The 15739-nt window shown below is 37.6% G+C and overlaps 1 protein-coding gene and 1 pseudogene across 2 annotated transcripts; one reads left to right on the plus strand and one right to left on the minus strand.

Annotated features, from left to right (window-relative positions):
• Window positions 1-1443: 1443 nt before the first annotated feature.
• On the plus strand, window positions 1444-11987 carry PLAC8 (placenta associated 8). 2 transcript variants are annotated; one of them, XM_016156257.2, is made up of 6 exons: window positions 1444-1471; window positions 1589-1630; window positions 3438-3566; window positions 5109-5233; window positions 9866-9982; window positions 11593-11987. In XM_016156257.2, exons 1-5 carry the CDS (start codon window positions 1459-1461, stop codon window positions 9968-9970), a joined length of 414 nt encoding a protein of 137 aa, XP_016011743.1. In that variant the 5' UTR covers window positions 1444-1458; the 3' UTR covers window positions 9971-9982; window positions 11593-11987. The 2 variants fall into 2 exon arrangements, with proteins under 2 accessions (XP_016011743.1, XP_016011742.1); XM_016156256.2 differs by lacking the exon at window positions 1444-1471 and having other exon boundaries at window positions 1519-1630.
• A 2539-nt stretch (window positions 11988-14526) lies between these two features.
• On the minus strand, window positions 14527-14645 carry LOC118608738 (annotated as a pseudogene).
• Between the last annotated feature and the right edge of the window lie 1094 nt (window positions 14646-15739).

The following is a 15739-nucleotide window of genomic DNA, read 5'->3' on the forward strand; positions in this document are numbered from 1 at the left end:
GGAAAATAGATTTGAATCCAGGTTTATTTGTTTCTATGGTTCCTAATTATGACCTGGACTCTGGTTATTCAGAGTGTGGGCTAGACATCTGCAGCACTGGTACAACCTGGGAGTTTGTTAAAAAAAAAAAAAAAAAAAAAAGCAAGTCTCAGGGCTCCCCTCGACCTACTGAATCAGTATCTGCATGCTGAAAGGGCACCTGGGTTAGTTCTGTGCACATTATAATTTAAGAACCACTGATCGCGATTGCCCTTCAGTTATAGATCTATCTACAATACAAAGAAGTGGAAATTCTAAAAATAAATACATGTATACATTGATACATACATACATTGTAGTGTGTTTTAAAAATATACTTCTAAACAGTTTACTTTAAGAAAGGGAATTTAGGGATTTAAAAGCAAGTGGCATGAGTCCATGTTAGATGAGAAACTGAATTAATCGAATTAACAGATATACAGTAATATTAGGATACATGTGATTTGCATATATAGCAATTGCAGCATGCTCTCATTCCTGGATTTATTTCAGAGCTTCCTATTCTCAAAACTTATTCTCTGGTATTTTTTTTCTTTACATCAAACCAGCGAATTTTATCCTTACTCCAACATACTCAACCAACCAGTATATATGTCCAGTGCAAATAGTTATGAAGAACCGAAACAATATTTAAGATATAATCTTTGCCCAAGTAATTTTTAGCTTTAGGGTTCTCTTGAAAAGAACTTCGGTATTTTTTCATTTCGATTTTTTCATTTCGATATATTGGCTAAACTCATCGTGATTGGCTCTACTGAGTCTTTTTTTCCCTATAGCATGTTTTTAAGCATATAGCCTCACTGGTACATTTTTCCTTCTTTAATTGTGTACACACGCAGCAGCAGTAGCAGCAGGAGTTTTCTGCTCATTTTTATTTTCTGGTTTTCCCAGTGTATTTTTAAAAGATAATGGATAATTCACCCTTGAGGTTAGAGGCACAGCCATAACATTCAATGTCTAACAACAAATTACATGTACAACTTCTTGTATTTGCAACTATTTCTTGGATAGTAGATTGAATTCACATCATGTGCTAACTCTGATCAAATGATAGTAGCGTTCTACAAACTGTCCTTTCTGGGATTCTAAGATATGTCCAGTGGAGATAAATCTTACGTTCTGGGATCAGTTAGATAAATCATATGCAAGACAGAACCCACGTTCGGGTATCAATTAGCAATGTCTCCTGTGGGTGTAGGAATGCGCTGTTGATACTCACCTAGCTGCACATTGCCCGCTAGCTTCGACCCTACCTCCTGCTCCAGAAAGCTTCTTCCCACTGTTCCTCATGTATTCCCCTGTCTTTCTTTCCCCTAGGCATTTCCTCACACTATTTCCAGGCCTAGAATGCTCTACTTTCTGTGCCCAGACAAGAATCCTATGACCCCCAATCAGACTTCTCAACTTCTCTAGAACCAGATGATAATTCTAGGTCTGCTAGTTTGCGGGGGGTTTGGGGGAGGGTGGAATGGGGAGGATTTGCTCCTGGAGCATATGCTTGAACTTCTGCTCAGGACCCTGGATAAAATGCTTCCCTTATACTTCCCAGGGAGCCAAGGACATTCTCAGTACAGACTTATTTTGACTGCAGGTAAATACTACCACTTCCTCTTCGGGTTATACCTGTCCTTCTGGGGATAAGCAAATGTCTCTGCAGTTTTAGGTTCTTCATTTTACTACTGGAAATTCCCACCTTGTGAGTTCTCTTCTTAGTTTCTCCTTCTCATTCAAATTTCTGTTCCAGTCCATCTAGCTTTGTAGCTATACCCAATACCAAAATGAAGCCAGGCTTGCCAGATATACAGATGTTGAGTGAATTATGCTTTTCTCTTCTCGTCCTACTTTGATTTGGTTCTCAGAGGAATCAATATTTGGGGAAAAAGTTGAAAAAAATAAAATTTAGATTTAAAAGCAGTCAGATTAGGCAATAATACTGTTGTGGTGGTCCTCTTCACCACTCTCACTTTTTTTTTTTTTTATCAACCCCTCTCCCTTAGGAAACACTTATTAAACATACCAATCCCTCAATCCCTTTCCAGACTTATTGAATCCAAATTTCTAGGGGTATGTCATTCTTAACAAGCCCCTAAGGTGATTCTTACCCACACTAAAGTTTGAAAAATAAAAGGAACATTTGTTATTTATAAGCAGGTTTTCTATTGTATTTTAAAAATTATACCACAAATGTTAGCTAGCAACATGGCAGTGCTTTTCTAAGACAAAATGTCTATAGACAGAAACCTGTGGAAAATATCTGCTATGTAGAAGATTTTAATTAACAAAACCCCATTATTTCCAGAATCGCAAAATACTCCTATACAAAAACTAAAAAGTTTGTGCCCTATCCTGCACAAGTTTAAATTCACTTGATTAGGCAAGGCAATACTATATCCATTCTCATGACTTTTCTTGCTAGTGAATCAGAAGCAAGAATCTGGCTTTTTAACCAAGCAGTAAGGAAGAAGCTAGTGCATGGCCAGGAGGAGAAAGCCCTGCGATAGAGTCTTTGATTGGGGCCTTCCCTGGCAGCGCAGTCGAGGAAAACCAAAGGCAGCGAAGCGGAGGGGTGATGGGGCGGAGGACACAGCAGTTGCTTTGCATGGAAAGTGCTGGACGTGAGCAGGGACCGAGACTACAGAGCAAAGAAGAAAATTTAAGTAATAAAGAAGAAAATTTTAACAATCGTAATTGTGAAACCAAATACATTTTCTCTCTTGAGTTCTGATTGAGTAGGAGCTCATGAGACTTTATCCCCGGATGAAATAAAACAAGTGTAGGTGCCACTTCAAAGGATATTATTTCCTAGTGGTTTTGCAACCACTGGTTTTTTTCTGTGTGACCTTGAAGCCTATTTTTTTATAGGCTTCTGACCCGACACTTTCACCAAAGGAAATCTGAAATTTTTTTTCTTTAAGTAACCCAGGTCTTCTATGAAAACTTTACCTACCAGGATACCACTAATAATTACGCCGTGAATGTTGACATTAGCAAGAAGTATCCGTTTTAATATCAATTTGGTAGAAAAGTAAAGAACTCTATCTCACAGAGTCCTCTCAAGAAGCAATTTAAATACTGTCTGTGCAATAGCTTTGTAAAAATTGTTTATAATTGCCATTAAATAGAAACACTTCTAATGCAAAATAGACATTTTCGGGATGGTGCAAAAGAAAGAAAAAAGAAAAAGAAAAAGAAAAATCTGAAAAAGGAACCTTCATCTCTTTTTTTATGTATTTAATTCCCAAATAGTGACAATAGTCTAAAACTGTTATGCTAAGTTAGTGGAATATGAGCATCCCTAATCAGGAGAGGTGTGATGAAATGTCTTCTCTGCTGGGATCTACATGATATCCAACCAATACAGTTAGGTGTTTAATACTTTTTTGGCTTTATTTTCACAGGCACTGCTCTTTTGAACTTATCCTTAAAAATGAATCCAGTTGTATCGCAGCCAAGACATGGTGCAGGTGGAGCAATGGCCAGTGACTGGCAAACTGGCGCCTTTGACTGCTGTGATAGCATAGGGATTTGTAAGTACATATAGTAGTTGCTTTCTCCTTGACTACTAGTAGTAATGCAGATTGGTAACATCATAAAAATTGTTTATTCATCCTCTCATTGATTTCCACGTTTTACTGTCGAACTCAAAAGTCACAATCTGGCTGAATTTAGCCACCGATATGTTTTGTGTGTCCTATACATAATGAGTCCTCTTGATGTATTAATTTTAATGTAGAAGGAAATATCTAAAAATCAGTTTCACATAAAAATCTAGCTTTTCAACCTAGATTTCCAGCTTTTCCTGAAGATTTGGAAAATCAGGAAAGATGAGTCCTCCTTCTCAAGTGGCAGAGGTCAGCTGCTGCTGAGTGTATGAGCTGACCCCATTAAAAAGGATAGTCACCCTGCATTTTGCCGTATTTACATCCTCCATCCACCAATGTTTATTTTGTGTTTTTTTTCCAACCTATTTCACTCGCTTATTTTACCCGCCTGGCCTTGGGTTTGTAATCCTTGTCCAGATCCATCATCTCTTTTAAAATTTCACATGTTCTGGACACGATTCTCAAGTCTTCTATTTATGTCTCTTCTTTGCTGCAGTGCTGACCGTTTTATTCAGCTTTCAGGGAGACTCCATGGCTGTTCCATTTCAGGAAGCATTGTAGGTTTTTAACTTCACTGACTTCTGATTCTTCTACACAACCAAATACACTTTTATGTGAGAAAAATTTTCTTATTTCCGAGTCCGTTGCTGTGTGAGCTGCAGACACTCTGCGCAGCTCGTCTTTCCAGTGTCTTTGAGAGAACAGCCTCCTTTCTTTGTATATGATGGAAGTTCCAAGTTCTTTGATGAAACGTTCTTCCTAAAAAAAAAAAAAAAATCAAAAACTGGGACTTTCTTCTGATCTTATCTAGGGTACAGCCATATCAAAACTCCATCCCAGAGCTTTTCAAAATAGGCTTGAACTCAGCGTGTTTGAGAACAATTTCCTGTTTATTGCCATTTTTGTAAGCCCTTTTTTGTCTTATGCAGAGTTTTTAAAGAGAAATTACAGTAAGCTTTTTAAACGTTTGATACCAATATCCTTTAACTTACTTGCTTCCATCCTCATACTGATAACAAGGTTCTACTTTTTGCCTGAACGACTATCAGGAATCTATTCCCTATTTCTTTTTTCCATTTTGGCCCCAAAGATTTCTCCACTCAGCCTTTTCGGACCCTAAACATTCTCCCATAGTTTTCAAAAAGCTTCTCAGACATCCTGACAGCACAAACTTCCTATGCAAGCATGGCCCAAATTTGTGAACAAGGGCAAGGAAGAAAGATAATTTAGACATGCACAGATTGACAAGGCAGAAGCTTTTCCAATTAAATCTGACCTGATGTAATGACATGCAAATTTTTCCCAACTTCCCAGAAGCAAGGCCTAAAGAGTCAGATGACCACATTGTTTTCTCAGATGGTCCATTAAGGCCGTTTCCTGAGTGAGCATCTGTTTGAAAGTAGTGTAATTTAGTAGAAACCATGCTGACTTTGACTAATTCCTCTGTGTGCTTTCTCTGTAACTCAGGCCTCTGTGGGACTTTCTTTCCCCTGTGCCTTTCATGTCAGATTGCCTCTGACATGAATGAATGCTGCCTCTGTGGATCAAGTGTCGCCATGAGAACCATGTATCGAACCCGATACGGCATCCCGGTGAGTCGCCCATGAGTCCCCCACCAGGTGGTAGCCCACACACCCAAGGGCTTCTCTTCAGTCTAACTGGATTTCCACGACTGCCCTCCTCACCTTCATGGCTTGACCTAGTCTTTTCTTTACCATCATCCTACTTTTGAAGTGATTTACAGGGGCTGTGCAGCTAGCTACACTTTGGAATATATTAGTAATAAAAATCTTTTATTGATCTAATAGATATATCTCTGAAAAAGTTCCTGGAGGTGAGTAGGTGAGGGGTGGAGGTCAGCACAGAGCCCTTAGCCCTTCTCCTGGCTTTATTCAGAGTCAGACAGGACCCTTCGAATCTTCAGGAGAGAGGACAGTTTCTCAGAAAGCCTTAGGTAAAAATGCGTGTGTAGTAGATCCCCTCAAAGCTGGCACATTTGCCTCATTGGTAATTCAAGCCAGTGTTCATTGATTGATTTAAAAGGAACTACTGAGCACCTAGAAACTTGTTAAATCATAAGCTGGTGTTCATTCACTCTACGGGGATTTATCGAGCGCGTACCTATGCCACTTACTATGGCAGATACCAGAGACACGTTGGCAATCAAAACGAGGAAATCGAAATCTCTGTCTTCCTGGAGCTTACACGGTTTTCTCTTTTAAACATAATTTCATACTTAACGAAAAGTTGCAAAAATGGTTCAAAGACTTCCTGAATACTCTTTGCCCAGATTCCCCAAATATTAAAAATTTGTCACACTTGCTTTGTTTTCTCTTTCCTCTATCTGTTCTATTTTTTTCTGAATCATTCGAGAGTAAATTACAAATAATGTGCTGTTACCTCTATTTCAGTGTGTTTCTTAAAAACAAGGACATTTTCTTATACAGCTATGATATAATTGTCAAAATCAGGAATTTAACATTGATATAATACTATTAGCTAATCTATGGATCTTAATTTAAACTTTACCAATTATCCCAATACTATTCTTTAGAGGAAAATACAATTAATCTGGAGTCACACATGTTCAGTTGTCATGCCTCTTTAGTCTCCTACAATATGAAACAGTTTCCCAGTCTTTCCTCGTCTTCCTTTTTTTTAATGAACACAGGTCAGTTATTTTGTAGATGATCCTTCACCTTGGTTTGTCAAACATGTCCTCATGATTAGCCTTGGTTGTACATTTTGGCAGAAACTCCACAGGAGCAATGCTGTTTGCCATGCATCATCTCAGGAAGCACATGACATCAATTTATCACATATGGATGACGTTAACTTTGATTGCTTGCTTAGTGTCTGCCAAAATTCTCCACTATAAAGTTGCTATTTTCCCTTTTATAATGGATAAGGACCTTATAAGGAGATATAACTATCTTGTTTCTCATCAAACCTTTATCTACTAGCTCTAACATCCATTGAAGATTCTTCACCGGAGCAATTATTACTATGATAGTTGCCAATGATAGAGCTTACACTCTACTGGGAGAAGATGGCTATAATATAACTAAGTAAAAATATAACATATAGGGTGATGATAAGTGCTACAAAGAAAAATAAAACAAGGAGAAAGAAGAGAGTGTTTAAGTTTCTATTTTTAAATAAGGCTATCAGGAAAGACTTCAGTCAGAAAGTAAAGACCCAAAAGGATGAGAGCGTGACCCACCTGGGGAAGGTCCAGGTAGAGGAAAGAGCTAGAATCAAGGCTTTAAAGTAGAGCTTATCTGAAACGTTGCAGAAACAACGGGGAGAGGGCAGGAATGGGGGGTAGGGGATAAAAGAAGATGCTGTCAGAGCACTGACGAGGGCCTTACAGACCATTATAAGAACTCCAGCTTTTACTTTGAGGAAGCCGTTAAATCTTTTAAACAAAGAAGTTACATGATAGATACTTGTTCTTGAAATTTAACCTCTACCCGACTCGTTGTTTCCATGTGACTGAGCACAAGTAATTAAACTACCTAAGACTCAGCTCCGTCACCTATGGTGGTATCGTAAGAATCACTTGGATAATGCATGGAAATGGCTTACTTAGCACAGGGCTTGGCAAGTGATAAATTCTCAATAAATAATTACTATTTCTGTTCTTATCTCGGAAAATGATGTGACTGTTTTCTCAAGGCCAGGGTATGTTCAGGGCCCTGGCTTCATTGTTCCCATGTGCTTGCTCAGGACCTGATTTTCTCAACACACCTGGCTTCTCTCATGTATGCTACTCACCCAGCTTCTCTCATGTATGCTACTCTTAACTCTGTAACTACACCATGAACTTTCTGAAACTACGCAAAGCGTCACGTGTATGTGGTTCTGTATTTGAGTGTGAGGCCAGTTTCCCAAAGTGATCCCTGACCCTAAAATAGTATAAAGGAAGAGGCACTTAGCTGGATTCTGGAGATAAAGGTTCTGGGAACAACTCAAACAATAGCGAACTTTTTGACTCTGATAAATTATTTTATGGCATTGGTTTACTCATCTGTCATGAGGAAGTTGTGCAAGATGATTTCTAAGGTCACTTCTGGGTCTAGGATTCTATGATATAGAAAGTTTCCTTGGCAAACATTAAGTAAAAGTATATTTGTAAACAGTGCATCTCTATCCTTCCTCCTAAGAATAGACCTCTAAATTGGAAGTAATTCCTGGGACTAATTTGTGTAATACAGGCTCTCTGCTTTGTTTCCCTTTCACATCTATGCAAACTTCCATGGAACTGCTACAATGCAGCCTCTCTGTTCCGCCCCTCCCTTCATGGAAACAAGAGAGCATCCCTTTGGCTCAGTCTTTGCAGGAGAGAAGGAGAAAGAAAAGAAACAAATGCCGACTGAACTCTGTGCTGGAATATGATTTTGACATATATTTGTTCACTTACTACTTACAGATGCTTTGTGGTACTAGGATTATCATTGCCACCTTATAGATATGGAAACCAGGAAGGACACAGGCTTAATGAAGGTCACAGAACAAACACAGACATACCAGAAAGTGGGCTCGGTTTATTCTAAATCCGAAGTCTGGTTTTTCTCACTTGATTATCCTGCCTTCCTGAGTAGATGTATATTCAACCATAAACCACAAGACATTCATTTTTTTGCTGAGTCAGTGATTCTATAAAGAGTGCTCATAACAAGACTTTTTTTTATTATTTTTTTTTAACCAGTGAAACACCAGTCCCATTTAACCAAACAGATCGATGAATACAGAATCTTTACTTCTGGCATCCATTTCCTGAGAAGCTATTCTGGTCAAGGCATTTATGTTTCTTATTAATTTCAGCGTGATATAAACCTGTAGTTCATTTCTTCTCTCTGTGAAATAGAAAAAAATTTTTTCATCTCTATAGGACAAAACAGATTTAGAATCAAAGTGTGTTTTCTATTTGTTTCCCTAGATTTCTCAGCAAATCATAGTGGGATTTTTTTTTTCTCCTAAAAACTGCCTGAGGTAGTTTTTAGACATGCTGGAACAGAAAAGTAAAATAAGAATATTTTATTCTTTGTGGCATATTATGTTTATTCAATAAATGTTAGTTTAGTAAAGATTTAAAAACTAAAAAAAATAAAAAGTAAATAATAAAGACAAAAACACAAGAACTATGAGAAAGAGTTAAAGGAATATGGATTCTTTTTTCAGGGAAAAAGAGAAGGCTACAGGCTGAATTCAGGCTAAATATCCATTCCTCTATCTGATGAGAGTCACAATGTTAGAAGACTTTTAACATTGCTATTCATTTGTCCATTCTTTGTTTCACATGCTTACTCTGTCAGATGAGAATCAAAATCACAATAGCAATAAAAAAGTTCATGAAAAATAAATCACTCATAATCTCAACATAAGTGCTCCTAACCCTTATAAACTGAATCTACCCTAGTTCTCTCTCTCTCTCTCCTTCTCTCTCTCTCTTTCTCTCTCTGCTTACAGTGTAAATTAGGAACTGTATTTGCTCAATGCTTTAAAAAAAATTAGTGCTATTAAAAACCGGAGTTCAGAATTATTTCGGCCTATCAAGACACAAAGTCATAGAATCTGGTTGTCAGACTAGACCCCTTGAAGCAGCCAGTGCCTCCTGCTCAGAGCAAGATGCCCTTCAAGGCCACCTGGATTCTTCCAGGGAGGGGGCCCTCAAAACTTTGCAAAGTAGCGCATTCCATGGCTTTTCCAAACACTATTCATCTCTTCTTTCTTCTTTTCCTTATGATTTACATGTCCCTCTCGTGCTCTGGGCCTCCTCCTTTACAAAACAAACATGAGAGATGCCAATGAAAATGGCTAGAGGGATACTAGGTGAGGCCTGATCTGGCACTACTCACAAACTATAGAAAATTGGCGCATTACACACTTGGCTTTAAAGGGAACCATTCCAGAACAGGCGATAGAGGGCTGGGACTATAGCTGTAAACTGCAGATGATTTGAGGTGATGTAATATTATGAAAAGGGCACCAGCTTGAGAAGAGATAGACCAAGCATGACACCAATGTGTTTTATGATCTTAGCAAATCATTCGATTTCACTGAGTCTTCAGAAAAATGGAGATAATACCAGAGAATTCTCATGATAAACAAGTGACGTAAAATGTACATTTTAAAGAGGTTTGAAAAGCTATACAAATGCAAGAAATTGTGTGACTGTATTTATAGGCTACGTGTTGATTCATTTGTCTATTTTTTAACAGGGATCTATTTGCCGCGATTTCCTGTTGTTGTCTTTTTTCCCTCTCTGCGCCCTTTGTCAACTCAAGCGAGATATTGAGAAAAGAAAAGAAATGAATGCTTTGTAAAAGAGATGCTTGGTATGTTGAGGGAAATTCTTTAATTTATGAATATTGCAACAAATTCCAAAAACATCTATTTCCTTGGTACTTTCTCCCAGATACCTTAACAAATGGAGAGCAAATGATTTTTAATTGCCAGCCTACACCAATCGATTGATAGTCAGCTTCCCAGAATCTAGGTTAAAAGGACTAAGCCTGTTTGGATAGAAAAGAATTCTGTGATTTTCGTAGGATGTCTGCCACAGCAGGAGTGGTCATGTGATATACCAAATAAACATGCGACATGTCAATTATGTCTATCTTAACTTTGCCATGATTTAGGGTAGTAGAGGTATGTGTTTGACCAGACACTGACTTCCCTAAGCCCGATCTCAGCGTGACTATGCAATGTACTTAGTTGTATGCTCTTGTCAACACCACGATATTAAAACAATAATTTATTTTTCAAAGTGGTGGAAAGCTATTTTAGTCTCTATAAATTAAGTCTGGACAATTTACCCAGTTATCCAAAATTTCCAAAACACCCCCTATGAAAAATAATTAGACTTTTTGGTGGCTGTATTATCAAAGTTGGCCAGCTATTTGTTTACCTAATTTTCTAAGCTCTCTTGATCATATTTTAAATTTCAGTTCTTCCTGTTTCTCTCAGGCAAGAGGGCAATGGCTTACTCAGTCTTGTCTTTCAGTCTCTTCCTGCCAGTCCCCATGGATTTGTAAATATCACATGGAAATGACTCTTCTCCATAAAATTCTTATCTCTCAAGAGGTTTTTGAGAGTGTTTGATCAGGATGATGCATTAATGTGTCTGACTGGTTGACATTAATGCAATCTGTCTCTCTCACATGCAGCACAAAATAAAGCCCTCTGATGAACATGCTTCAGTATGTTGCCTTTTTAGTACCATTTTCATATCCTAGTATTAGTCTTCCACTTGTTTTAAATGGGTTCCCTCAATGACTGAAATGCTTAAATCACTTTCAAGCGGAGTCAAGATAGGGAGTTTTTTTATTAGTCTTTTTCCTCCTTATACCCTATTTCCTAAAAATTAACTTTTGTCTCTCTTCCCAAAGAGTGATGTTTTTTTAAAGGCCCGTGTTACCACCTTGACTCAGAATTTGATGTCAAAGTAGCCCTGAGGGAATTAGACTACGGCAGTTGACTAGTCTAGTTATTTAGTCATTGAAAAATATTATTTGGATTCTCTGCCTTTTGAATGCTCTCGCCTTCGTATATTTGATGATTCATTGTCATTTGGTGACTGGAGTTAACTCTGGCAAGCTGCAGAGCATTCTGTTTGTTCATGCAAGAACCTAGCAATAGTGCCTGACACGTAGCAGGCACTTAATAAATATTGTAGATGAATAAATGAATGCAACTTCCAAGCTAGGAAGCATAACTGAGGCCCTAACCTAAGAGACTCATCCAAATCTTAACTATTTCTGATAGATTGTACTGAACAAGGGGGTCATTATTTGATGTAGATTTTAAATATGTAGCAATTTGGCAGTAGTATAGGGGTGGAATGGAAGTTTTAATATTTGGAACAAGATAATGTAAAAAAAAAATAGAACTGGTAAGTCCTAATTATTTCATTCATTTATTTCCCTCCCCCCCCGATTTTCTACAGGTCAAATTCGTTTGGTGGTAAAAGAAAATGCTGGAATGAAAAACTGCATTTATTAAGTGCTATAGCACCTCAAATCTTAGGAACTAATTATAAATTCTACTAATCATATGATTTCAAATGGCTTCAAAACATTTTAATTTCCAATTTCTTTAAAAAAATATATATTTCTAGCACCATTCTCTAAGATGACTGCCATTAAAAAAATTAATTTCCACAACAATTCTTGTGTCTTTAAATCCTGCTTCATAGGAAATTACAATGTTTCTTTTAAAAATGAACCCAAGGTTGTCAAAATGTCGAAGTTGAATGATGGATAGATGAAAATTCTTTATTCTATCTTTCTATGTACCTTTATAGATTTGAAAATTTTCAGAATAAAAAGTTTATTAAATGTCGCCAAGTCAAAAGCTTTTATTACTTCGAAATGCCTTTCCACTGAGAGGCCAGGTGTTACCCTGCGTGGTCCCTCACCCCAAGAAAGTATGGTTTCCTCCAGTTGGCATTTGGCTTTCTTTACAGCCCCATGAAGTAAATTCACTCCAGGAAGCCTTTGCTGAGCAATGCAGAGTTTACAGTAGATTATATAGATGAGAAAGGATTTCTGTCACAAGTCTAATTAATTCCCATTGGACATTTCTATACTCCTTGAAGTCCTCTCCTGCAGCAAGTCAGCCACAGAAGCTCCACACACTTTTCTCTCCCACCCCCACCGCTCCACGTTAATGTAGCATTTTATCAATTTTTTATTTAGATATAATTGATATAACATTATATTCATTTTAAGCATACTACATAATGATTCAATATATATGTATAGAAAAATGATTACCACAATAAGTTTAGTTAACATCCATCATCACACAGTTATAATTTTTTTCTTGTGGCAAGAATTTTTAAGATGTACTCTCTTAATTTTTAAATATGCAATACATATTATTAACTATTGCCACCATGCTGTATATTACATCTCCAGGACTCACTTATTTTTTAACTGGATGTTTGGATCTTTTAACCACTTTAGCCCATTTTATCCACTCCCCACCCTCTTCCACTGCCAACTACCAATCTGTTCTCTATATTTATGAGCTCAGGTGTATGTGTGTGTGTGTACGTGTGTGTGTGTGTGGTGTTGTTTTAGATTCCGTGTATGAGTGAGGTCATATGGTGATTATTTTCCTCTGTCAGACCTATTTCACTTAGCTTAAATGCCCTCAAGGTCCTCCATGTTGTTGTAAATGGCAGGATTTTCTTCTTGTTTAAGCCTCAGTAATACTCTATTGCATATATACATAACATTTTCTTTATCCATTCATCTGTTGATAGACACTTAGGCTGTTTCCATGTCTTAACTATTGTAAAGAACACTGCAGTGAACTTGGGGGTTCAGTTCACACACTTTTCTTATGCAGAGCAATGTATTTCATCTCAGCTTTCTAGTCCCAGGAACCACAGCCCCAAAGGTACAGGAAGGGGGTGGAATTCTGTTATTAAGCAAAATAATGCTTTCCATCTAGCTTATTAAAAAATTGTAACATATATTGTATCTGTTTATACATAAAAGTTACGATAAGTAAGAAGGTTCGTTTTTAAAAAAAGCCTTTGATTCAGGGAAAGTAGTTATTAGTCTCATTCTCCCACTCTTGATATTATGCTTTTCCTGTACATTCCAAATGCGTGTCCCCCTCATACGAGACTACTATCCTCAATTAAATCAACACCCCGCCCTCCCCCACCCCCTGTAAATGCTCCTGCACACTAGAAATAAGTTGCAAGAGCCAAGAAGCAGTAACTCCTCGAAGGAAGTTGGGGATGAGGGAAAGGAGACACGTGGAAGATTTACAAATTGGCAAAGCAAGGAACAGCAGAAGAGCATTCACCTCACCTTTCCAGGGTATGGAATGATTATCCATACATCCCACCTCTCATGAATGATGTATCAGACACCTTCGCTGCCTAGTGGCTTAAACAACAGTCACTTCAGACTTTGAGCAGAACACCCTGTCTCTGCTCATGCAGTGTAAACTGGGGTAGTTCTACTTGAGCTGGAGGGCAGCCTTTCAAGATGATCCACTCACATAGCTAATCAGTGCTGCTTCTTGGCTTATTTCACTTGGTAAGACATCTTCAAAATTCATCTACATTGTACATACATCAGAATTCCCTTCCTTTGCAAAGCTGAATAATATTCCATTGTATGTATATACCACATTTGCTTATCCATTCACAAGTTTGGGTTGCTTTCATGTTTTAGCTATTGTGCATAGTGCTACTATGAGCATGAGTGTCCAAATATCTGTTCAAGACTGCTTTCAATTCTCTTGGGTATATACTCACAGTATATAGATCATGTGTTAATTCTATTTTTAATTCTTTGAGGAACTGCCATCTTATTTTCCACAATGGCTGTCCTGTTTTGCATTCCCATCAACAGTGCACAGGTGTTTCAATTTCTCCACATCCTCACCAACACTTGTTATATTCTGTCTTGTTTTGAATAACAGCCATCCTAATGGGTGTGACATGGTATCTCATTGTAGTTTTGATTTGTGTTTCTTTGATGATTAATGATTTGGAACATCTTTTCATGGGTTTATTAACCATTTGTGTATGTCTTTGGAGAAATGTAAGTCCTTTGCCTCAAGGACTTTTGAATTAGATTGTTTAATTTTTTTAAGTTTAAGGAGTTCTCTATACATTCTGAATATTAGTCTTTTATCAGATAAATGATTTGCAAATATTTTCTCTTTTCTGGCCAGTGTTACTCTTGTCCAAATAGGAAGACAGATTTCTGGTGCCATCTGCCATCTTGTCAGGACCCTCCCTATTCTTAGCATTTTATCTCCACTTCTCTTTGATGGTCCGTGCAGGACCAAATGTTGTTGTTGTTTATTTTTTTTTTCAATTCAACCTGCTTTTCCTTTTTCTTTTTTGAGACACCTACAGCACCTGGTCTTCTAAGGTGGTCTCCCATCTAAGTGCTAACCAAGCCCGACCCTGCTTAGCTTCCAAGAGCAGATGAAATGGGGCACATTCAGGGTTGCATGGCCACAGACTCCAACCTACTTTTTAAACTAGTTCAGTTCTTCCTTACAACATATAAAGCTGAATCATTGGCTGAATCACTACATTGTCTTTCATTTATCTATAATTCGTGTGTTGACTGCAAGGTTATTATAAAGCTGAAAAACTGAACCCACTTGAATGCATTATTTTCTGGATCTTTCTTTTGAAGCCTAAGCAACAATTTTGAATTATGAAGAGATAAACAACATTTAAATTAGGTAGTTTATGCCTATAGTTGGCTTAAGGAGCCCAATGAGGGCAGAGTGAATAAAGGAAAGATAAGAATTTTGCACACAACTGTAAAGAAAACTCGCAAGTATAACAAAGGATATAAAATTCTTTGTCATATATTGCTCCCCAAATATTCAAAAAATTAAGAGATTCTTAATATAACACAGCAAAGAACTTTTTGTTTGATTAATTGTTTTGACTTATAGAACAAGTCACAAAATATTCTTATATCAAACAACCTCACTTCTAAATCTTTGATTGGGCTTGGTTTTGAAAGTTTTTTTTTTTTTACCCTTTCACTGGCGTTTTACAAAACAAAACAAAACAAAACAAAACCCTAATATCTAGAACTGGAGTGTTCTAAGCATAGCTTTTTTATTTCCTTAGTTTGAGTTTAAGACTAAGGCAAATCATATTTTACCTTCAATTCAGAAGAAGACACAATCCCTATACAGTGGAGGGCCTTCGTGTGTCTTTCTCTTTCTTGGTTTATTATCGAACTCTACACTGCTATGGGGGAATTTACATTTGGGTCGCCAGAATCCACAACCATCATGGAACTTTTATAAGAAGGGAAGATCAGTAAACACAAAGCTGCCAACCAATGCCCAACATGACTCACGTACCCAACCCTACGACCATATCCTTGCCTTCTTTCTCTGGACCTACATCCATGATGCCATGACCCAGATTCCATGGCCATTGGTCTGTACATTACATTGTCCAATGTGCATGTACATTGGTCTGTCTGGTCTCGCTCGCTGTATCTGCCCCAGGCCTAGCCTCCAGACCCAGGTCTCTTGTTTCCTGAAACAGACAGTAGTAGCTGGACTGTTTGGATTTTTGTCTGAGT

Source organism: Rousettus aegyptiacus, unplaced genomic scaffold, assembly GCF_014176215.1.
Source record: "Rousettus aegyptiacus isolate mRouAeg1 unplaced genomic scaffold, mRouAeg1.p scaffold_m13_p_10, whole genome shotgun sequence".
In the NCBI taxonomy this organism is placed as follows: domain Eukaryota; kingdom Metazoa; phylum Chordata; class Mammalia; order Chiroptera; family Pteropodidae; genus Rousettus; species Rousettus aegyptiacus.

Excerpts from the sequence above, each read along its gene's own strand:
- PLAC8 (XM_016156256.2), top strand. The coding sequence starts at position 1,534 with ATGCTTGAACTTCTGCTCAGGACCCTGGATAAAATGCTTCCCTTATAC. Across the intron at positions 1,631-3,437 it reads CAGACTTATTTTGACTGCAG|GCACTGCTCTTTTGAACTTA; the intron begins GTAAATACTACC and ends TTATTTTCACAG. Across the intron at positions 5,234-9,865 it reads GAACCCGATACGGCATCCCG|GGATCTATTTGCCGCGATTT; the intron begins GTGAGTCGCCCA and ends ATTTTTTAACAG.